Here is a 25,494-nt window from a genome sequence, read left to right as displayed (position 1 = left end):
GCTCGCCTCCTCAGCCCCCCGCCTGCCCAACTCGCCGCCTCACCTCCTGCCACTGCCCACTTGCCTTTTCAGCCCTCCTCCCTCACCTGCCACTTGCCTACTCACCCCCACAGGCCGCACAGTGAGCCCACGTGGGCTGCATGTTGTGCAGGCCTGCTGTAGACTTTAGTCCTGAGGAGAATTTAAAGCTCTTGAGGAGTTTCAGTGTATGCTTAGATTAAGGGCTTCTCAGGACTAGACCCCCAGAGTTTCTGATTTCCGGTCTCCTTTTCAAACTGAATTGGTGTCACCCAACCTGTTGGATAATCTGGTTTCTGCCATGTGCTATGTCATTTAAGCAGTATTAACATTGGAAATATTGGTAAGTAGCTGATCTGAAACATAGTGGAAACCTTTTGATACTCTGGTCTTTAAATAATGTTTGTGCAGCGTTAGTGTTTGTTTGTTCCCTGGACAGAACATCATAAAGTATTAATGAACAATGAGTAATTTCTGTTATGTACATCATAAAACAAAGTGCTCATTGCTTTATGCCATCTTCACTTTATATGCACTCGCATATATAATTGAGAAATTTGGTAACTGATGCACCTTATAAATGAGGCTTTCTATTTAAAGTGGGGGGACATTAAATAATTACTTTCAGGTTGGCTTATTGGACTGAAGAATTAAACTAAATTGTCTTGTTTTCTGTTTTAAATATTGAAGACTAGTTGGAATTGTGTAATATTTAAAAATTGTTTAGGAAAATACATAGAACTATTTCATTTTGATTTTATGTAAACACACCTTTCCCTTATGCAGCACAGCAGAGCCCTGATAATTCTTTCAAAAAATTAATCCCCATTTAAAGTAGGAGCAGTCTGCCTGTACAATATAGAAAGAGCTGCTTAAAGAGTCTGTCAGTATTGTTGTTTTTGTTCCTTTTATTCCTGTAGTACCTAAGAGCCCTTAACTGAGAGAGATTTTGAAAGGCTTTTAGTGTATAAATGAATGTTTTGAATGTATTCATTGTAAAAAATGTTTTTTTTCTAAGCAAATGTTGAATGTTTTCCTGACACATAGAACTGACGAATTAAATGTAACAGCAAAACTTGATTTTTTTTTTTTTTTGAAGGACAGGTCATAATAAAATCTCATTTTTGAGTATTAAAACACTGTATTCTGCATTATTTTTCTCCTACAGACATACATTGGCAGTGTGGTTGTATCAGTAAACCCATATAGACCGCTACCCATTTATTCACCAGAGAAAGTTGAAGAATACAGGAACAGAAACTTTTATGAACTCAGTCCTCACATGTAAGTATAGTGCAGAAGCTTTAGGTTTCCGTTCTACTTTGAAACAGATGGGGCCAGCTGTCTTCTTTGTGTCATAGAAGATGATGTTTTTTATCTGCTCAGGATTTTATGAGCTCAAAGTATGCAAAGTTTAATTGTAGATTTTTATTTTAAAGGAAAAGTTGAAATATTTACTTCAGTGCCTATTTCTGCATTTCATATTTAGGTTCTTAAATGCGATATGGGGGAAAGTTTCTTTCTGGTAGTTGTTCAATGGTAACCTCTATTACAACATTGTAAAACAAATAAAACCGCAGAGGCCCCTAAATGTTAAATATTTTCCAGTAATAAGTTAACTTAATACCATTGATGTACAGTGGAAGCACTTAAAGTTCTATTGTGTGGAGAGAGTAGCAGTTTTACCAGTACTCCTCGTTTTGAGTGTAGCAAATGTCACTTAGAGCGGAGGGAGCTTTCAAAATGGAGGAAACGTTGTATAACCACTCATGTCAGTAATTCAAGTAAACTATTTACTTTCATGAGTCTCTGCAGGATTGAGCCTATATTTTGGAAAATGACAGACATCTGTGGTCAAAAAGAAGTGAGGAGAGGGAAAGAAATATCCAAGGCATAGACATAAATGTAGTAAGGCTTTAATTCGATGTTGTTTACAGCTTTAACTTAATCTTAAAATTTTCTCTCTGAAGTTAAAATTAGAGACAAGATTTGGGGTTTTGTTTTTTTCCGTTCGTGTGTATGTATGTGAAAGGTAGAATTAAAATCTTACTAGAATATTTCAGTTGTCACACCTTTTTCCTTCTTTTTATATAACTGAAACATTAAGGCTAAAATATAACATTCGAAAGTATGGAAATGAATAGTTATAGGTCTGTTTTATTTTGGTTTGCATTCACCTTTTGTAATTCCTTGGTGGAAAGTGAAGTGAGGTTTAAGGCCTTGTCTGTATTGTTTAGCTTTATTGTGTTTGAATGTGATTATGAAGAAATAAGTTAGCTGGTGCAGATCTGACTAGTCCTTATGAATTAAGATACGCCGTGTTTGGCATCCCACAATTAAATGTGGTTAAATCCTGCCCCCATACTCATGTGCTGGGACAAGGATTTAATGGCAGTTAGCAGACATTATATAGAACACAGTTTATCCTGGTCAGCAAGATGTCAGCGCGAGTTTGTTTGTTAAATGTTAAACAAGAAAAATATTGCCATGTGAACGAGGTTACTAACTTAGCTCCTCTCCCCTTCAGTTCTTGAGGTAGATGAGACTTCAGCCTATTGTGATATTGTTACTAGGGCTGATCAATCTGCAGTTTGATATTCAAGGGAGGCTGCTGGGTGCTCAGTGCTTTTGAAAATCAGGCCACTCTGGGTGCCTAAATATTAACTTAAAACGTAGGCACTTAATTTTGAAAATCTTGGTTTTGGTTTTTAGAACATATTTTAAAACATTGATGTGGAAAATATGCTGTATACTGTTTTGTTCGGAAGTGATAAAGACCATCCATGTTTATCTGACATGCAGACTAACCTAATAATCGAATCAAATATGCAGCTGTCAGTTTGGAACCTCCTTGGACCTGAACTGTTTGACTGACTAAAGGCCATGTCTACACTATGGGGACTGTTGTGGCCTAGCTACAGCCTAGTAGTTATACTGACATAACTTGGTAGTGTAGACACAGCCTACAGGGATGGAAGGGTGTTTTTTGTCTCTGTGGGAACACCACCTCCCCAAGCAATAGAAACTAGGTCAATACAAGTATTCTTCCATCAACCTAGTTGTGTCTACACTGGGGATTAGATTGGGATAGTGTGCTTAGTTTGGATTTTTTACGCCCCTTAGTGCCATTGCTGTGTTGTTTTTATGCCCCTTGAGTGCCATTGTGATGCAAAATTTTAAGTGTAGACCAGGTCTAAGTTTACAAACTTTGGCACAGTTGCATGCCAACAGAGCTTCTAACTCTGTGAGGCATGGTGAAGGGAATAACTCTTCAAGCTTACTCTGCGTTCTGAAAAATAGGACTATGTATTAGGTCCTATTTAGAATCCAGGAATATAATATATTTCAGGCCCCATCTGTTCTTGGGAGAGAGCTTTACACAAATAGGTTTTATTTAAAACAAACAAACAACAAAAAACCCACTACTTCCTGAAAGCCCACTATCTCTGCAATGCCTAATCAAATTAATCGCAAATGTATGCAGAAGTTCTATCCTGGTTAGAGAAATGCTCACCTGTGACCTTTCAGAAGTTTTGGGATAACAGGGTGGTTAAGAATGGTTTAAAATGGAAAATACGGAAGGGAATAGTAACTTGAAACACTGACAAGAAAATATTGGTAAATTATATTCATTGTGGAAAAGGCATAATCAAATGGTCAACTGTTGACTCAGGGCAATAATTTCTGGAATTTAAACACTTTAAATCCACTTACTGGTAATAGACTGAGGTGAAAGAGCATTGAACATGAGCTAATGCCAGGGGAATCTTAATTGTGTAATGTTAAGATGATTTTCATTCCAAGTTTTGATGCAGTGCCAACTAATGACAAGTAAAATCATAATTTGTCCTGAACAGATGATGTGTCCAAACATTTGCCTTGCTTGTTTCCTCTCCTATATAAAAATTACATTTTGCAGCTCATGTTAGACAATTTTTAACAGTGTCACAGAGGATTATACTGAAAATTGTCTACGCTGCATATCAGATGATTTCTTTTCAAACTGAGGAAACACCAAATATTGTACTAGATTGTAGACACATTCGATAGACATTGGCACTTTGTGCTTTGTATTGGTAGCCTGTTTGTCATGAGAACTGAATATATGCTTCCTTTTAAATATGGTGATTGTATTGTAATGAGCACTGTAACACGCTGTCATAATTTGTTAAAATAGTGGCGTTCTGACCAGCTTTATGTAGTCCATTTTGGAATTGTAAACACAAAGAATAAATGTTTAAATGTAAGGTTAACTATTGTTAATATCTTTTTCTCTTGTTCAGTCCACTCTTTGTATCCTGAATAACTTTTCCTTCCTATAATGTATTGCCATTGACAACTTTTAAAGGAAATGTTTTTAGGCATAGACTGGGCAGATTCCATGCTAATTTCCCTATGTAATTTGGCAGATGTCCCTCAGTCTTCAGGTGTTCTTTCAGTCCTGGAACTCTGGAGGAGACACTGTCCGGAAGGTTTCGGTGTGTGATATTTCTTCTGATGTAGACACATACTGATTAGTTGAGACCTACAGAGTCGTTTTCCTTAGATATTTAAAAGATGATTGAACTGTGGCTTCATGGATTAACCCACTGCACAATTTAATTGCACTTTTTTGGAAAAGACTTTGCAGCCTCTGTTTGATTCAATTCACTTTCAGCAAAGTTCCTCTAGAAACTATAGAGGTACGTTTATGAAAGATTGTAATTTGGAGATGCTCCCGTGTGAGTGTGGGAGGGAGGGGTTGAGAACACTGCATGGCTGTGTGCAGCATATTACCAAAGAAGCTCTCCAGTTTGATTAAATTTTTATTCCTTTCTCATTCACTGGTTTGTTTAATGAACCCCAAGATTGTTACATGATGGCAGAAGTGCTGAATGAGAAGGAAATGGCAGTCGTTTGGAAGTTAACTCTTGTGTTTGCAACTGAAAGCAGAGACAAAGGGAGGCACCAGAGAAGCACACGGAGGACATACAGAGGCTTTTGCATGTATTTGGTGAGCACAGTAGTAGCTTGACTGGCCAAAAATGGATGTGTTGCTACCTCCATCCAGTTTGCAATTGTCAGGCACTGTTGTAAAGAACTGGAAAAAAATTCAGACAGAGAGGTGGATTGTATTTAGCAACCATAGGGGCAGAGGAGAAAAATGATGGAGTGAAATCATCTATCTTTTTGCATGTTGTTGGGGAAGAAGCACTGGATATTTATAACAGCTTTAAGTTTGAGGAAGGTGAAAGCATGAAGTGAAGTAAAATACTGACTGAATTTGAGAACTATTTCATGCCTAAAAGCAACAAAACCTTTGAGAGACGCATATTTTTTACATGCATGCAAAAAACTGATGGCACTGTAGGGCAATATGTCAGAGAATTAAGGAAACGCAGTAAAACCTGTGACTTTGGTGACCTGACAGAGTCTCTGGTCAGAGAGAGAATCATTTGTCTCATTAAAGACAATGTGTTAGATAGACTGCTCTGTGAAAGAGACTTAACTTCAGAAAAAGCTCTCCAAATATGCAGGGCTGCAGAAACTCTGAAAGCACAAGCTAAAGAGCTGGATTCACCACAAGCGGTTATCCGTGTACAGAGTACAAAAGAATATAGGTGGAATAGGTCAAATCAAAGAGTGGAACCACTCTTTATGAAAACCACTGCTGGGGGAAGACTGGGTATAGACAATCGTGTAGAGGTCTAGATCGCAACCTGGCCCCGAATAGTGTGGTGCCTTTGGGAAACACTGTCATAAATGAAGGAAAAATAATTATTTTGCAAAATGCTGCAGATCCCAAATGCAGAAAAGTCAAGTGTTTTCGGTTAAAGACAATCTGGTTGAGGAGTTTTTCATAGACGAACTGGCATCTAGCAAACATGAGGAGAGGGACTGGATACTGCGTATCACAGTGAATGGAACAATTATTCCACTGAAACTGGACATAGGTGCTCATGTTAATACTCTGTCTGAACAAGATTATGAAACTGAAAATAAGACCAAAACCAGGCTATCAAAAAAGAAACTGGTTATTCTGGAACAAATATGCCAGTGAAAGGGAGGTGCATCAACCATAAAAACACCATGAACAGGCTCCCATTCACTGTAGTCCCAAAAGAGGTGACACCAGTTTTAGACCTGGCTGTGTCTGGTAAAATGGGTGCTGATCATCCTGAACTTGGCTATGAGACACTCTTTAAGGAATATCACGAACTGTTTCAAGGGTTGGGTTGCTGGCAGAGTGAACATATAATCCAGTTAAACAAGCAGGTCCCTCCAGTTATCCAGCCATGTGGAAAGATGCTATTTGCACTTCATGATAAACTCAAGGCTGAACTTGCAAGTATGGAAACAGTGCAAGCAATACAAAAAATTGAGGAGCCAATAGGATGAGCTTCCTCATCCAAGGAGGAGCACGTGTGTGGCTCAATAGGCACAGCTAGCAAACATCTCCGATCCCAGGAGCATCCTTAGGGACACTACTTGAAGAAGAAACAAGGATTTAGCACCCCTAAATGCAGAGATTTGGTGCCCCAAGTGGCCACTCTGATTGACTGCCTCTAAGCCAGCCCTGAGTGCAAAGGGACTGCACCACATCATAGAATTTGGAAGAAAGTTTTTTTCCTATTGTAAATGTGTGGTAAATTCAATTGCACTTATTCCAAGTCCTTTGTGCGTAACAGTATAGATGGGGAAATTTTGAGTCATTTACATGCTGTGTCCTGAGTCACAACTGAATCAATTTGCAGAAAAGAATCATGTACAAATCCGGTACAAATATTGAATTTCAGTGATCTTAGAGACTGAAAAATACAAGTAGCCTAGCTCTACTACTGAATAGTATTTTTAAGTCATTGTTTTATCCCATGCATGTCAGCTAGTTATATTTGACCCTAATCTATCTTGTTTGTGCATATGAAAGCATCAGAAGAAAATAAATAGGGATTGAAATTTCATTTATTGGTGATTACATTACATTTGCAGGATTAAATGACAAAATAACTGAAAGCAAACTCTTTCAAAGATGCAGATTAAAAGATTGAATCACATGATTGAATCACATACTTTTGTCCTGCCTTGAGTGCAGGGGACTGGTCTAGATGACCCCTCGAGGTCCTTTCCAGTTCTATGATTCTATGATTTCTGTAGCTGTGGAGAAAAGTAACAACCAGCTACGCATATGCTTAGATTCCAGAGACCTCAACAAGGCTATACAAAGAGAACATTTCAAACTACCAACCAGAGAAGAGATTATGACTCAATTTGCAAATGCTCAATATTTCAGTAAATTGGATGCATCCTCAGGTTTTTGGCAGCTGAAATTAACTTAAGAAGCTCAAACCTATGCACATTTAATATCTCTTTTGGAAGATACAGATTCTTACGCTTACCCTTCGGCATAGTTTCAGCACTAGGAGACTAAGAGGAGACTAAGGGGGGATATGATAGAGGTATATACAGTGGTGTGGAGAAAATGAATAAGAAAAAGTTATTTACTTGTTCCCATAATGTAAGAACTAGGCACCACCAAATGAAATTAATGGGGAGCAGGTTTTAAACAAATAAAAGGAAGTTCTTCACACAGCGCACAGTCAACTTGTGGAACTCCTTGCCTGAGGAGGTTGTGAAAGCTAGGATTAAACAGGGTTTAAAAGAGAACTAGATAAATTTAATGGAGGTTAAGTCCCATAATGGCTGTTGGCCAGGATGGGTAAGGAATGGTGTCCCTAGCCTCTGTTTGTCGGAGGGTGGAGATGAATGGGAGGAGAGAGATCACTTTACCTGTTAGGTTCACTCCCTCTGGGACACCTGGCATTGACCGTTGTCGGCAGACAGGATCCTGGGCTGGATGGACCTTTGGTCTGACCCAGTATGGCCATTTTTATGTTCTTATGTTCACCAGAAGCGTACCACAAAACCATACATATGATCTATGAACATATTAATAGTATTGACACCTCAGTGGATGACGACATGATCTGTGGCTCATTGAAAGAGGAGCATGATTGTGGACTTTGGAAGTCCTGAATGCAACTGGAGCTTCAAACCATAAACTAAATAGGGAGAAATGTGTTTTAGGGGTTACAAAACTGACTTTTCAGGGGACGTTATTTCCAACAGAGGTATAAAACCTGATAAGATTTCAGCCATTGAAATGAAGCCATATCCCCAGTCAAAGAAAGGTGCCCAGTGGTTCCTGGGAATGTCTAATTATCTTGGGAAAATTCATACCTAATCTATCTACCAAGGCAGCAGTGTTAAGAAAGCTCCCAGAAAATAAAAGTGAATGGTATTGGGGTGCAGAACAGGAGGAATCATGGAAGGTTTATGCACCAGGAAGGCATATTAAAATCTCAGCAGGTGCTTAACAGTCTGGGTTAGGTGCAGTGATTTTACAGAAGCATGTGGATTGTTGCAGCCCCTGCCATATGCATCCAAATCACTGACTGAGGCACAAACCAGGTATGCATAGATCGAAAAGGAGCTTGTAGGAATATTGTTTGCCTGTGAGAGACTCAACAGTGTGTCCTTGTTGCCAAGAAGGCTAACACATTTTGGGATGTATAAGTAGGAGCATTGCCAGCAGATCAAGGGATGTGATTATTCTCCTCTGTTCGGCATTGGTAAGGCCTCACCTGGAGTACCGTGTCCAGTTTTGGGCCCCACATACAAGAAGGATGTGGAAAAATTGGAAAGAGGTCAGCAGAGGGCAACAGAAATGATTAGGGGCTGGATATATGATTTATGAGGAGAGGCTGAGGGAACTGGGATTATTTAGTCTGCAGAAGGGGGGGGAGGAATTGATAGCCGCTTTCAGCTACCTGAGGGGGGTTCCAAAGAGAATGGATCTAGACTGTTCTCAGTGATCAGCAGATGACAGAACAAGGAGTAATGGTCTCAAGTTGCAGTGGAGGAGGGGTTGGTTGGATATTAGGAAAAACTTTTTCATTAGGAAGGTGGTGAAGCACTGGAATGGGTTACCTAGGGAGGTGGCGGAATCTCTTTCCTTAGAGGTTTTTAAGGTCAGGCTTGACAAAGCCCTGGCTGGGATGATTTAGTTGGGAATTGGTCCTGCTTTGAATGGGATTGTACTAGATGACCTCCTGAGGTCCCTTCCCACCCTGATATTCTGTGTTTTTAATCAGTATATTTATGGAACAACAGTGGAAGTTGAAATGGACCACAAGCCCCATGTAGCGTTATTTAGCAAAATGCTAAATGATTGTAGCTTAAGGATTCAAAGAGTGATGATAAAGCTGCAAAAGTATGATTTGGTTGTGACCTACACAACCTGTAAATTCATGTTCATTGCAGATGCATCTCTCAGAGCAGTGACTCCCACGAAACCAGAGAAGACTTTAGACACAAAAATGCAAGCCTAGATAGATCTGATTGTAAAGTCAATTCCCATAGTCAACAGGAAACTATAACAAATGAGAAGGGGAACAGAGAAAGATTAATTGTTGGGAATCCTTAAAGAAGTAATAATTAAAGGGTGGCCTGAAGAAATAAGCAGTTACTGTCCAAGTATAAGAGACTATTGGAACTGCAGATGTGATAGATGGGGTGATTTTTCAAGGGCTGTAAGGTTGTAATTCCAATGATCCTCTGAAAAGAAATGCTACAGAAGATCATTTAGGAATAGAGAAGTGCAAACAAGGAGCACGAGAGGTCCTGTATTGGCCATGTATCAATTGTGACATCACTAATGTGGTAGGAAACTGCTTTTTATGCTTGAAATACAAGCCATGCCAACAAGCAGAGCCTTTGAGACCTCATCCAGTTCCACAAAGGCCTTATGAATATGTAGACACTGATTTATTTCCCTGGCAATCAAAGGATTATTTAATAGTCACAGATGATTATTCTCTGTATCCAGAGATTTGCACATTGCACAGTACTTACAGTAATTCAGTGATAGCCAGCCTGAAAGGAATCTTCTTCAGACATGGAATTCCAGATGAAGTCTTCCGCAATAATGGGCCGCAATTTTCCAGTGCAGATTTTAGGCAATTTGCCATAGATTGGGGTTTTCATCACAAAACATTAAGTCCAAATTACCCCTAATCAAATGGACTTGTGCAAAGATCTATATGGACAGTAAAGAACCTTATGAAAAAGACAGTGACAATGGGGGTGATTTGTTTAAAGCTGTATTGGTTTACTCAAGTACAACTCTGGAGAATGGCTTTTCTGAAGCTCAGCTGTTAATGGAAAGAAGGATCACATGTAATTTACCAATTACCGGATGAAATCTCATAAAAATGCAACCATACATTAGATGAAAGAAAATCCAAAATGGAAGCAGAAATATTATTTTGACAAAAGGGCCTGTGATCTTCCATCTCTTAACCCAGGTGATAATGTGCCTGGGTTTGGCCTGTGCGGCCAAAGAGATACCATTAAAGAACAGCTGCATCCAATGTCTTATGTAGTCCAGACAGACCTTTCAATTCAACATAATTGAAAGGATCCACGAGTAATTGCAGAAAGTTCCAGCACATTGACAGCTGATGTGCATTTCCCATCTGACTGATCCTTTATCATCAATGCACAAAGAAGAAACTGTCAAGGAACAAGAGAACAACTCAGGGCTGGTTTACAAAAGCTTAAGCTGATCTAATTTACATCACTCAGGGGTGTGAAAGAGACTCCCCTCTGAATGATGCAAGTTACAGCAACCTAAGCGCTGTCCCCACCAGTGCTATATCAGCAGGAGACGCTCTCCTGTTGGTGACGGTGGTGAAGTAATTATGCCAGTGGGAGAGCTCTCTCCTGTCAGCATAGAGCATCTTCACCAGATGCGCTACAGCAGCGCAGCTGCATCGGTGTAGCGCTTCTACTGTAGAGCTGCCCTCAGACTCTAATGAAAGGCTGATACTGAGAGGATCAGAGCAGGAGATTAAAAGTTCTGAAAGACTCATAGAGACTTGTTAACCTGTCTGAAGAAGGGGTATTTGAGGAAAGTGAGTGATAAAGACTCATTCCAGAGTGATTGCTGGTAACCTCTCCTCTGTAGGTAGTTAACACATTGGGTTTATAGAAATGTACTAGGTGGTTTGAGAATTTAATGTACGTCTTATTAGTTGTTACATATAAAAACAGTTAAATGTTAATCCTTTTTTTTTTTTTTTTTTTTTAAAGAGGGAAGATGTAGAGCTAGGTTTATGAAAGATTGTGGTTTGAAGATGCTCCCTTATAACGGACTGTGTTGTGAGTGTGGGGATTTGGACATGTGCCCTGATGGCAGTGGTTGGGAACACCATATGGCTGCCTGGAACAGTTCACCAGAGACATTCTCCAGTTTATTTGATTAAAGTTTTATTCTTTTCTCACTAGTTTGCTATTTAATGAACCCCAGGATCATTACAGAAACCAGCCAGGGTTCCGACAAAACCTTTCCATTGGAAACCTGCCTGTTTTCCTGCTAACTTGTCTGCCCAACTCCTCAACAGCCCAAGCCCCCTCATCCAGGTCTCTGGGGTAGCTTGTCATGTAGCCTGCCCTGCATTCAGGATTACAGGGCTTCCAAGACCCGCAGCTGCAGGGCAGCCCCGCTGAGTGGACTACATTCACTTTTGTGGAGAACTTCAGCATGTTTGGGTTTTGTGTTGAATTGGAATGAAACCAAATTCTGAAATATCAAAATCCTACATGAAATGGAATTACCTCTTTCCACCCAGCTCTAGTAACTACCCAGAAGTGTTATCCTATTCATATCCTATACATTCCCAGAGGTATCCTATTATCTGCCTGTGCTGAAAGTGCACACAGGATTTTGGATGGGAAGAATCTTGGTTGAAGCCTGGCAGATTTTCCAGTAGTACAGCAGTTTTGATGATTAAAACTAAAGCATGCTCAGAATGAAAGTGTGTGTAACCAACAAATTATTTTTAATATGGAGATATACCTATCTCATAGAACTGGAAGGGACATTGCAAGGTCATTGAGTCCAGTCCCCTGCCTTCACAGCAGGACCAAGTACTGTCCCTGAGAGATTTTTACCCCAGATCCCTAAACGGCCCCCCTCAAGGATTGAACTCTCAACCATTGGGTTTAGCAGGCCAATGTTCATACCACTAAGTTTCACCTTCCCTTAAACTGTCATCACTAAGTGATACGGAGGCAGTTCAAACCTCACTGTTGTTTCAAGCTGTCTGAAGGCTTTGGGTGACAGCACAGTATTAACCTTCTAATCCCTGGTCTGCACTACAGAAGTACTTTGGTATAACTCGGGGATAGGCAACATATGGTGAAAGTGCCAAAAGCGGCATGTGAGCTGATTTTCAGTGGCTCTCACGCTGCCCGGCTCCTGGCCACCAGTGCGGGAGGCTCTGCATTTTAATTTAATTTTCAGTGAAGCTTCTTAAACATTTTTAAAACCATATTTATGTTACATACAACAATAGTTTAGTTATATATTATAGACTTATAGAAAGAGACCTTCTAAAAATGTTAAAATGTATTACTGGCACGCGAAACCTTAAATTAGAGTGAATAAATGAAGACTCAGCACACCACTTCTGAAAGATTGCCCTGGTGTAATTACATTGTTCAGGGGTAAGAATAATCCACACCCCTGAGCGACATAGTTATAACCAACCTAGGAGCCAGTGTGGACAGTGCTATCACCCGCTGACACCAACTACTGCCTCTTGTGGAGGTGGATTATCTAGGCCCATTTGAGAGATGGTGGACATGCAAACTTGCCAATATTTCTTTAACCCTAATCAGAAAAGCTTACTAAGGGGCAAAAGGGTAGTGCAGTCTCCACAGACATTTAATCCTCGGCTGCTCTGGATAAAACAGCCTACAAGAGTAACAGTTTCAGTAGTGTTATTTAATGCTAATTGTAGACTTTTTTTTGTTTTTTTGTTGTTTAACGGTTGGCCACTAGAAACTGGAATGAGACCACAAACACATTTTACATAGGCCAATGAGGCTACATCTGCACTGCAATAACTTGCATGGTGACAGGTTTCAGAGTGGTAGCTGTGTTAGTCTCCTCGTTGTGTTTACTGCAACAACTGGGTCTAAGAGCCCGGGTCAGTTGCCTTGGGCTGCAGAGCTAAAAATTGCGGTCGAAATGTTCAGGTTGAGACCTACATCTCCAGCAGGGTTTCAGAGCCTGGGCGACAGCCCAAGCCCAAGTGTCTACACTGCAATATTTAGTCCCACAGCCTGAGCCCTGCAAGCCTGAGTCAGCTGACCCTTTGTCAGGTCAGACATATCCAAGTGGATGGAGTAGCAATTTCAGTTCACAGAAATGACACAGGGATAAATTTAAACTAGTGACTTTGGAGTGAACAAATTGGCTCTAATTGTTCACACCTTCCTGTGTGTGTGTGTGGTCATAACACCTTTTTAACACGCTAGTCTTCAAGGCCTACCATGGAATCTTTGGTTTTTGTTAGGAATGTGCGTGAGGCTGTTAAATGGGACTGATCAATGGATTTTTTTTAAGTTGCTATTTAATTATGCTCCAATACATCTGTTAGTCTTTAAGGTGCCACAGGACTCATTGTTGCTATTTAATTATTGCTAACCATGCCCACCTTCTCTCGTCTTTGTCTGGTCCCTTGATCTTCAGATATGTCTTTAGTTTTGTGGGGCACAACATGCCATTGCAGCGAACTCTTGAAATGCAGTGTGGAAGTGCTTGTTTGTGCCATTCTGTCTCTGCTAGTCTGCTCATTCAGCTCAGGTAGTTAATTGGCAGTTTACTCACCCGGAGAGGAACTTGGTAAGTGATAGAAATGGACATAGAAGCATACTGTGTCTTCCTGTAGTGAAGTTGCAGGAGCCAGATGGCCCAGGGGGGAGCTTGCAGAGTTTCCAGTGACTGCTTCTCAGAGAGGAGGTCTTTGGCAGTGGAGTGGTGGAGGAGCCTCTGAGCCCTTGGTCTGTGTGGTTAAAGGTAACAGTCTTCTTAAGGGAGTGTAGAGTAGATGCTGCCTGGTTCCACCTCCTGTCTTGGCCACAACCTCCTGAATATTAACAGAAGCCCATCTGCATTTTTGGAGAGTGGAGGAAGCATGGCCAGTGGCATTGGAACAATTTTTATTGTAGAGGTGCCAAGACCCATTGAACCAAACTGTAAACCCACTGTATATCATGGAAACTACTTCAAACCAGGGGGTGCTGCTGCACTCCTGGCACCCCGAGCATGGCTGGCAGGCTCTATTCCATCTCCCTCAGCAGCTGTGACCTTTGTGCCATGTTTAAGCTTGTGTTTCCCCTCCCCACTGGAAAGATTGTTCTTACACATTTTAGAAGAGGTGTGGCTTATTTTAAGATGAGTTGGTTGGTAGGGGAGACCAAGCTTATTTTACCTTTTCTCCCCAACAAAAAAAGGCGGGAGTTGTAGTGCATAACAGTAAGTTCCATGTTAATAGTCCCCTAGTCCTGCTTTCTAGCTGCATATGCATGTTCACTGAGAGTTGGTTGCATTTCTTGGATATACTCTTGAGAAGTTCAAAATAAGGTTAGTCGCTGAGATGTTACAAAGATATCTGTTCTAGTATCTGCAGACTTTTTTCAAGAGAAGCTTTTTATCAGACCACGCCAGGTTAGAGTAATTATTTTATCTCTGTATAATTTTTTTTTACATACTTGAGCATTGCTATCAAGCTTCTAATAAATTGAAAGTACAACTGCTTGTTGAAAATTGGTTTTTAAGGAAAATTACAGTACTTCTGTATTCTCTGAGAGAAAACAGTGTAAAATGAGTTGTTTGTGCCAAAACTTTCAGATATTGGTGCCTGAGTTAAGCTGCTACATTAATATTTGGGTTCCTAGATGAGATCTTTCTTTTTTTTTAAATGCTGAGCACCCAGCAGCTCCTGTTGCTGCGAGTGGGATTTGTGGGAGCTCATTGCTTTTGGAAATCACCCTTCTCTGATTTAGATCCCAAGTTTGAAAACATTGGTCCTGATGTATCTTATGTTTGTATGGGTGAACAAATGAATACCCCTTCCTCTTTGAAGGACCTTCATGTTCATAATTCTAATAACTATTTTTATTTGGATGGATTCACAAATTGTGACTGGATAATTGTGACGCTTTGTTTCCTCCCCTTTCAAGTCATAACTACTGAGAGCCAATGTAAGCAGAGAATATGAATGTATTTGCTTCTGTTTTTTGCTGGCATTCCAGGATTGCATGTGTTCAGAAACACCAAGGCTACAGTAACTTTATTTTCTTCCTGGATTCAAAGCAAATATTTCTTTTCCAAGGACATGATAAAGGCCCAGCTGTGAAGGACAATTGTTGCTTGTATGTTTAAAGTTAATGTTCTTCATATAAACACCATGCAGTTTAGTTTTTTAGGACAAAATGTAATTGGTCTTGTTCCTCAGAAGTGGGGGATGGTACAGTATACACCATAGTTTATAGCAGGGGTAGGTAACTTATGGCATGTGTGCCAAAGGTGGCATGCAAGCTGATTTTTCAGTGGCACTCACACTGCCTGGATCCTGGCTACTGCTCTGGGCGGAAAAAGGGGGAGAGCTCTGCATTTTAATTTAATTTTAAATGGAGCTTCTTAAACATTTTTAAAACCTTATTTACTTTACTTACAACAATAGTTTAGTTGTATATTATAGACTTATAGAAAGAGACCTTCTAAAAATGTTAAAATATATTACTGGCACGTGAAACCTTAAATTAGAGTGAATAAATGAAGACTCGGCGCACCACTTCTGAAAGGTTGCCAACCCCTGATGTATAGTCTTCTCCTCCTATGCTCTAGTACAGTTGTCATTGTATCTCCATTTCAGTGTCTTTTATTTTGAATATTTTTCTTCATTCTATAGTCTCTCTCCTTCCTTACTAATAGGTTACCATGCTTTGTATTTTGTACTTTTTTTGCTTCCTTTGTGCTGGTTCTTCTCCCAATTCCCTGTCTCCATAGAAGGCCAGTCTTTGGCCACACTCAGGAGGCAGATGTCATGACAAAAGAGTTGCTCGGGTCAGCAGGCTGCTTGCCTAAGCCTACAGCCCTGTTTTACATTAGCTGTTTTCATGGCAGCTAATGGCATTAAAGGCCACAATGGGATCAGAAAGGGAGGGGGAGAGTTTCTCATCTTTGCCCCACAACTCCAGACCACTACTGTCTGATATCCTTAATGGATTTCCCCTTTCAGATTAACCATGCCTTCTTGAGATGTGGAGGCAGGGATATAGCCATATGGTATCATGATGGATGGCATATTTCTGTTAATATCCTCACCAGGCAGTGAAATTTCTCAGCATACATACATAAACTATTCGATCTGTAGATAAAGAACTGTCATCAAAGCCAATTTGCTACGCCATGTATGAAGTGCATATTTGTTTTATATTTTCAATGTGTTTTGGCTGCCCCCCCCCCAAACCTACTCACTTCTTATGTGACAGGTAACGTTACTTGTAATTATGCAACAAACTTTCTTTTGTTTAATGGAATATAAATGCAGAAGTAAAAAACAATATATCTAAATCAAGCATAACCAACATTTATATTTATGGAATTCCCATTTTAAAAAAATCTTTGCACTGGAATTAAGGTTGAGAATACATATCAGTAACCACAGAGTTGTTAAACATGCACCCTTAATGAGCATTGTTGGTATCAGAAAACAGGTCTTAAATTTCTATCCTTGAAGCAGTTTAATGTTAAATTGAAAAGAAACCCAAATATTTGAAAGCTCAGTTCAGAGCACTCAGCAAAAATAACTGTTTCTATAATGATGCCTTAATGGGGGAAAAAAACAGTTTGCTCTGATAGCTGTTCAGCAATCTCAGCTCAGCTCTTGGGGAGGGTGATAGGATGATAGTTTCTAGGATCATTTGACAGAGTCCTCACCACCAGAGGCTGGAAAAGAGAGCCCTTTCCCCTTCTTTTCAGGTTCCCAGTGCTCTGTGAGTTTTAGGCTATTGATACTCCACCTAGGAGCTATATTGCTACTTTTTATTTAAATTTAAGACAGCTGCCTCACGAGATTGCAGACTTGTTAAACTCCTTTGGGGAAAGGAGAGCAATGGGAAGGTGGGAGAGCTGTGATGACTTGACAACTGTATCAAACTAGCGGTTCTTCAGAATTAGAGATGTTAGTACCCATAGATTTTTGAACATCTAAAAACCCTTAAAATAAATCTGTAATCCAAAATTAACCCATTTTACACAGTAGACAGATGTAAAGGGGAATTGGGAGGCTTGGGCGGAAAGTTAAAGTTTGGGTGCTGTATCTGTGCCTTTCTCCACTTGTAAATGTAAAATAGTTGAAATGACATATTTGGTTATTTAAAGAGAATTCAAGAAGTGACTCAAGAGCTTCTCCAAAACTTGATCGAGATGTAAATCAGGATTTCTCTTGCATGTAGCAGTAAATTAGCTTTCCATTGAATCTTGAGCAGGAGTTGTATTCACTGAATCTTGGACCGCATATAATGCAAACTTTCCATCCCAACGATCAAACAGCTATTGGCAGTGCATATTATAATCTTAGTAAAATGAAAAATAGTTGCTGGTTTGCCGTTGGTATTTGAGAGCACACACAGTCAGTGTTCTAAAAATGTAATAACACAGGAATTGATGCACAAGAGGCTGTGTGGTTTTTGAAAGGCAGAGGAAAATATGCATCCAGGACCCAAGGAGTACAGCTTTCTGAAAACCAGGCATACAGAATGGGGTTCCATTTCAAATTTAAACATTTTTCAAAGCACCTTAATTTTAAAAATGGTTGTGGAATTGAATTTGTGAAGATTTTGTTGTCAATAGAAGTCAGTAGAGGCCATAGAATTCTGAAGTCTTCATTGTGTTCATGAGAATAGGCCACTCAGCAGCTACTCCATAGTTTTGTCTACACTTGTCTTTTCCAGCAACTGTAGAGTGCATTTGTGCTGTCAATGTTTTATAAATGCTAGTGTATACAGGACGTGGCCTTTTCAGCATAGTGTTATCTAAACACAGTGCCTGCCTGCCTGGTAGGTTGCTAAAGATCCATGTGTGGAGACCAGAACAAACAAAATTACTGAGTCTAGAGATTGTTACAACACAGTTTGGTCTTGTCTGTGAACAGGGCCGGCTCCAGGCACCAGAGAATGAACAAGTGCTTGAGGCGGCCAATGGGAAGGGGCGGCATGTCCGGGTCTTCGGCGGAAATTCAGCAGTGGGTCCTTCAGCCCCTCTTGGAGTGAAGGGACCTGCTGCTGAATTGCCGCCGAGAAATGAAGCGATATGGTTGAACTGCTGCCTAAGAGCCACCGATCGTGGCATTTTTTTTCTCTCTCTGCTGCTTGGGGCAGCAGAAAAGCCAGAGCCGGCCCTGTCTGTGAAGATGGTATGAAAATATAATCCCTCAATGTGGTTATGCATATGCAGTTAGCCTATTAGGAACATGTATTTGAAATTCTGTCTTTTATGATGGCCATCAATTCCCACAAATTTAAATCTAGGGGTGTTTGTTGTAGAAATGGCTTATAACTGAGATTCTAGGTTAGCGTTTTGATTTATACTCACAGCAGAGTTTAATACAGGAGAAATCTTTTAAAATCATTGTTTTTTAAATAATGAATTGCTGCTTCAAGTTAATCCATGATTACTTCAAAAGTCTTCTCTCCTAAATAGATTAGTAGGTCAAGTTAAAATCTGCCAAATTGAGCAAAGTCCCTGAAGGACTTGAGGCACTTTTTAGAACAGAGAATATAACCAGGGAATATATGTAACTTTTTATGTTATCTCCCATGTACAGATCCATAGGAGACAATGGCTATTGCTTTAACCCTGAGTGTTGGGAACCTATTGGGTAATGCTGGGGTGCAGCAGAATCATGGTGTCTTTTTTTAAAATTGTATATATGGGAAGTGTTTTGGGAACCACTGACTCCTTCAACGCTGTTTGCTAATGCAGATATCCGCTACAAAGAGTTAATAAATCTGAGCCCTAATCTTCTATTTTTTTTACTTTTACAATTAATATTAGGGTCTAGGACTAAGCCTAAGCATCACTCTTTCTCTTCAAAAGGGCCAGTGCTACAGTGGCACAAATTGTAATGGATGAGATTTTCAGAAATGCCCATGTCAGATTTATTTATGGTGGGGCTTGAACTCTTAAATCAACTCAGTACTTCTGAAAATGTTACTTGACATATATGTACTTAATTACTGTGCCGTGAAGTCATCTTTACTCACAACACTTAAAAACATCCTTTCTAACTTGAACACAAAATAGTGCCATAATATAGCTGAATCCTTGAAAAGCCATGTTTCACATTTGATGCGGTTTGTGCAGTTAGTGGCTAAGCCAGAAGGGATTTACCAGTTGTCATTGCCATTGACACAAATTCTTTTTTGAAGCAGTGCACTGGAAAAAAAAATAAGTGCAAGAATCAAGTGCATATATACCGTGAAGGGCGTTTGACTTTGTTTTATTGTGCATATGACTCTTTTGTGTGAATGTATACTGCTCACCCTTGACCAAAAACTCAATATACCCCAACTGTGGAAATATTAAAATCAAGCTCAATCTTTTTTATGCTTCTGGCATATCTCTAGTTAGGTGGCCATCTTTATGGATGAAAAATACCCTCTTGTACTGATTCTTAATAAAATAACTTGTAGCTTAGATCCCTATCAGAATAACCCAATTCTTAGAAATATTTTCAAATGTTTACTCATGTCTTCTGTACACAATGAACTGGTTCACTTGTATCACATATGGATTATAAATCAAAAATATTGAAAATACGTTATTTAACAGTGACAACAATTTCTCTGTTCCCTTTTGAACATCAAGTTGAATGTGGTAGTCTGTATTTAGGGTGAGTATGGAGAACTGTGCTTTCAGGCTAGATTATTTTGTTAGACAGCCAAGACCTTTCTAAAAAGAACTTAATATTGTGGCTATTCAAAGATGTGTTTTGAAGCTACAGTAATTTAAAGTAATGGTAGCACTTCTTGCCAGATCCCATTTCCTTGACTTTCCTGGAACCAGAACATCTGGCTAGAGTTATTAACAACTCTCAGGATTTTTAGGAAATAAGATGCTGAGCTATTCTTGATTCACATAGCCACATAAAAAAAAATGAAGAGTCCTCGTGGCACTGTAGAGACTAACACATTTATTTAGGTATAAGCTTTCATGGGCTAGAACCCACTTCATCAGATGTATGAAGTGAAAAATACAGGAACAGGTATAAATACATGAAAGGATGGGGGTTGCTTTACCAAGTGTGAGGTCGTCTAACGAGATAAATCAATTAACAGCAGGATTCCAAGGGAGGAAAAATAATGTTTGAAGTGGTAAGAGGGTGGCACATTACAGACAGTTGACAAGAAGGTGTGAGTAACAGTAGGGAGAAATCAGTACTGGGGAAATTAAGTTTAGGTTTTGTAATGACCCATCCACTCCCAGTCTTTATTCAGGCCTAATCTGATGGTATCCAGTTTGCAAATTAATTCCAGTTCTGCAGCTTCACGTTGGAGTCTGTTTTTGAAGTTTTTTTGTTTAAGAATTGCCACTTTGAGGTCTGTTATTGAGTGACCAGAGAGATTGAAGTGTTTGCATACTGGTTTTTGAATGTTATGATTCTTGACGTCAGATTTGTGTCCCTTTATTCATTTGTGTGGTGACTGTCCGGGTTGGCCAGTGTACATGGTAGAGGGACATTGCTGGCACTTGATGACATATATCACATTGGTAGATCTGCTGGTGAACGAGCCCCGAATGGTATGGCTGATGTCGTTAGGTCCTATGATCGTGTCCCTTGAACAGATATGTGGATAGAGTTGGCACCGGGGTTTGTAGCAGGTTTGGTTCCTGGGTTGGTGTTTTTGTTGTGTGGTGTGTAGTTGCTGGTGAGTATTTGCTTCAGATTGGGGGACTCTCTGTAAGCGAGTTCTGGCTTGTTTGCCAAGGTCTGTGAGAGTGAGGGATCGTCCTTCAGGATAGGTTGTAGATCCTTGATGCGCTGGAGAGGTTTTAGTTGGGGACTGTAGGTGACGGCTAGTGGCATTCTGCTACTTTCTTTGTTGGGCCTATCTAGTAACAGGTGACTTTTTGGTACCCTTCTGGCTCTGTCAGTCTGCTTCTTCACTTCACGAGGTGGGTATTGCAGTTTTAAAAATGCTTGATTGAGATTCTGTAGGTGTTTGTCTGTGCCGGTGGGATTGTAGCAAATGCAGTTGTAACTTGTTTTTTTTTGCTGATACAGACTAACACAGCTACCTTTGAAACCTGTAACCACATAAAGTAGACTCGCTATTTCTCCAGCCTTTGAGAATTTCATGAATGAAATGGACAGTTGATTAGAAACAAGGAATTGTAGCACAAATGTACCTTAACTTTGACAATTTGTAATGCAATTTTCATAATGTACATTAATGTATTTAATTCATTTTTATAAAATCTGCTCCAGTAGTTTCAATAAGACTTTCGTGTCAAGGCATTTTATGAAAAATGACCCTTTAAAAACAAAAATGAATGAGAAAGGACAGGAGAATTAAAGCAGTGGTTTTGGTATTTTAAACCAAAACTGAAAGAGAGATGGGTAGTTTCTATAGCAGCTAAAAAAAAAAAAAAAAAAGACACACATCCCAGTTTGTGCTTAGTGTATCAAGGGATCAGTCTTTGCATCAAGCCTTTCTTAAGCTGGCAATTTGTACTATTAAGGGTGGAGATCTCCCCTGCAATTAAGAACAGCTGCCGTTCTCTTTCATTGAAAATGTCTCATTGTGTTTAATGGTCTCATTTTTTTTCGTGAAATTTATAACACGCAAACAGGGTGCCCATCTGTTATGCTGGGAAACTTTGACATGCTTTTAAATAACAATACAACATACATGAAACTGGCAGCAAAGTCTTAGAATAATTCCATCTCCACTGCAACCTTATAGGCAAGACTTTCCCCATCAAATCTTTATCCTTCATATACAGCTTCCTCCACTAGGCTCCATCTGATTTCTTCTCAACTGTCAGGATCTTATTTGGGTAATACAATTGTTTGGAAAAACACAGCCCTTCTTATGGTATGATATAGGAATAAGAAGATGAACAGTCTTTCAACTTACTGTCATAGCAAACTCAGTACACTTGTTCACTTTTATATAATGGGTAAATAAGAGACAAATTTAGGATGTGCAAATAGGGATTTAAACTACCCAAAACCATTGAATTACATGCAGTGAGATAAGTTATTGTAAAATTGCACTCTTCTTTTTTGCTTTTGCACATTGAAGAAGGGATTTTTAGTTGCTAAACCCTGCAAATATCAAATCATTGTATCTTTTAGTAAAAAACCAGAAAAGTTTCTGTGTTTTGGGGGAGGAGGGGAAACAGAATGTGTTTGATCATGAGATTGGAAGTTTTTCATTTGTCAGATTCCTGCAAAAGACAGAGATGGCCATCCTTAAGAGTGTGATTTACAGCCCCGAAAAGAGTGAGACTTTCCGGGTGGTGTATTGGGTCACTGTTTGAGACAGGGACTCTCATCTTTGATCCTTGGTGACCCCCAATAGTCCAGGTTTTTAATCCAACAAGCATGTAATAGTTTGTTTTAAAATATACACTGCTTAATATTGCATATGAAACACTTTGCCAGAAGCTGGGAATGGGTGACATGGGATGGATCACTTGATGATTACTTGTTCTGGTATCTCTGAAGCACCTGGCATTGGCCCCTGTCGGAAGACAGCATACTGGGCTAGATGGACCGTTGGTCTGACCCAGTATGTCCATTCTTATGTTCTTCCTTAAATGTCCTAATTCATACTAAAATCTAGGGCATGTGAAAATTCTATATTCAGTCCAAACTGGTGGATTTTAATAAAAACAATTATTTGCTAGTTGAAACAAAAACCTGGAGATCCCTGTTTGGAGATCCCTGAGGACATGAATTTGTCCAGTGTGATTTAAACTGCGAGCCACATTTTGCAGAACCTGCAAACTTTTGACAAAGTCCTGCTTGTTTTTTGGGTAGACTCTCTTCCCCCGCCCCTGACCCTGTCAAATATTCTCTCTCTCTCTCTCTCTCTCTCTCTCTCTCTCACACACGCCCCTCCATTCCCAGTTTGATATAGAAAAAGTCATTTCAGCTCTCAGAACTAACCTATTAATTCCTTTTCCCTACCTGTTTTCAACTCAAAATTGGGATACAAAGCTGAATTTGTGTGTGTAAATTCTGACAATTTGTGCTTCAGAAACAGTGAAAAATTTCATTTTGATACTTTTGGCTGAAATAAAACATTTTGGTATTCCTGAAATTGAAATGTTTCATTTCCTTTTGTTGAATTCAACCAAAGCACTTTGTTTACAGTCAGATCAACATTAAACTGCATTTCTGTTGCCTTATGGTAATTGTAGTTCAGGCCTGCATTATCTTCCATGGGCCGGGCTATGGAGGATTAAGTCTCCCATGATGCAATATGGATCCAGCTGGGGAGTCTCATGATTCTGGGTGCATTATGGGCGATGTAATCCAGCTAGAGAGCTTAGCTCATAGGGGAGAATGTGAACAATCATTCAGATGGAAAATTCCTGACCAGCTCCAGTTCTTGTTATCCACATCACAAAAACTCACCACTCTATTTGGCATCCTTGTTGAGTCTCAGCAGAGAAGTCAAGGACTGGGTGGGCAAAGGAACAGCTGTCTTGTCCCTGGAAATGGTTCCTGTGGTCAGAGTTGAGGTTTACACACTGCTATGTAGATACTTTACCAAAGCCATATCATAGTTTTTCTAATTAACTATTTTGCTTTCCTTCTTTTATATTTGGAAGAAACTAGTATGTTTTTATTTTTAGTGGTCCCACTAGGCAGAACTACAGAAGCTGCATGCTCAGAGTTGTCATTCTGCATCAGACGATGTACCTCCTATGGAAAGGTTCAGGGTACTGGGATTCACTCATGTTAAATCAGGCTCTTGTCTTGTGAGATGAAACCTTTACAGTGTGGTTGTGCTCTGAAAAGTGACTGTAAAAATGGCACTTCTTACTCAACAGTTGTTTCCTGTGTGTATTAAAGGTCATATCTAGTTACTTTAGACACAAAAATCAGGGTTTTGTACTTTTTGCTCCAGTTTAGACTGTAGTGAGCTTATCTAAGTGTTACCAGATTTGCCTATTACTTTGAGGTATGCTCATTTATTCGGGTTACTTTTCTGGGGAAGGGGATTCTGTAATCCTGTACTGCTTGTGTCACTTGTGTTTTCATATGGAGCTCTACTTCTCCCTTGTGCAAGTCCCCTCCCAATGGAGCTATCCTGGAGGACCTAGGTTCCCTAGGGCTGGGTTACTCCAGCCCCAGAACCGGATGGACACACATCCACACCCACACATACATTAACAGACAAGTCTGAGTGGACTGGGTCAGTCAGCACTGTCAAGCTGACCCCTTATATGCCCCTGGGCTCCATGGACTGGGTCAAGCAGCACTTTCAAGCTGTTACCTTTATGTGTCCCAGATTCAGTACGTCCCTATCCCCACTCTCACAATACAATTGTACTGGCAGTAACCTACTTGCTGAGCAAACCCCACAGTATTTTGGGCGCTGCAGGGATCTTTAGCGTAGGTAAAAGAAGCGTTGCTGTAGAGTGAATGGGGGAAGCTAAAACACAAACAAGTAAAGTTCAGCGAGAGAGAGAGAAGCGACCAACTTAACCATAAAAGTTATTTATTGAATAATAGTGATAACTACACAAGGAGGACTAAATCAACATAACATACATTATTAAAGGTTAATACCTAAGGTAGACAGGAAAATGGAGAGAGAGAGAGAGAAGGGGTCTCACCGCTCCCTGAAGCTTGAACTGGTCAGGGTTCCCAGACGATGGTGGTAGCTGATGGTCCTGAGTGCAAGAGGCAGGCAGCGTCCCCAGCACGATCAATCAAGAGAATATGGATTCCCAGTGGAACTGATGCCTAGTTTCAATCTAAGCATCAGAACCTTGACTAGAGGGTGAGTAGGGATTTTTATAGAGAAAAAACAATGTTTCAAGGGAGAACACTATATTTGTTTATAGGTAAGCTGATGACTCTTGGCTATGGGTGGTGTTTTCTTCCAGGGAGCTCACAATGCAACTAGGCTGCCTCAGTATTTGGATATCAATCAAGGATTTATTACTAGAATTGGTCTGATAATTGCTGAGCTGGGTGTGTGCAGGCATAGGTTCATTAGCATCTGGAGCAGAGATTCCCATGATGCAGCGCTTCCCTGCTTTTTCTGGTTCCAGAGGTCAGCGTGGTTCTCTGTTCTCCATTCTGTATGTAAATTGAGATGTCTTCCTGTCCCATCTTTCATGCAGATGAGCCTAGGGGAGTTGTCTCTGCTCTCCATTCTGTATGCTAATGGAGATGTCTTAATCTTGTCACCCTTGTCGGGAGTGGTCTAGGTATGTCTCCCAACGCCCTTCACTGCTCCCTGCAAGTTTTTTCCTCTGATGGGTTTTGGTTTAAGCAGAGGCTGGGGTTGGGGTGGTGTGGTGTGTCTCTTTCCTGAGTCAGGCTGGATACTGCA

General features: G+C 40.1%; 1 protein-coding gene across 5 annotated transcripts in view; it reads left to right on the top strand.

The window, feature by feature from the left end:
• Positions 1–25,494, top strand: part of MYO1B (myosin IB) — a 208,653-nt gene that overhangs the window by 62,630 nt on the left and 120,529 nt on the right. For all 5 annotated transcript variants that reach the window (XM_075070045.1, XM_032763336.2, XM_032763335.2 and 2 more), the window contains exon 3: positions 1,187–1,302. In XM_075070045.1, the coding sequence (XP_074926146.1) occupies positions 1,187–1,302 (116 nt within the window). The remainder of the gene's footprint in view (positions 1–1,186; positions 1,303–25,494) is intronic.

The sequence above is a fragment of the Chelonoidis abingdonii genome, chromosome 10 (assembly GCF_003597395.2).
Source record: "Chelonoidis abingdonii isolate Lonesome George chromosome 10, CheloAbing_2.0, whole genome shotgun sequence".
Classification (NCBI taxonomy): Eukaryota; Metazoa; Chordata; order Testudines; family Testudinidae; genus Chelonoidis; species Chelonoidis abingdonii.
The sequence above is the reverse complement of the archived record's forward strand: the minus strand, read 5'-3'. Positions and strand labels throughout refer to the sequence as shown.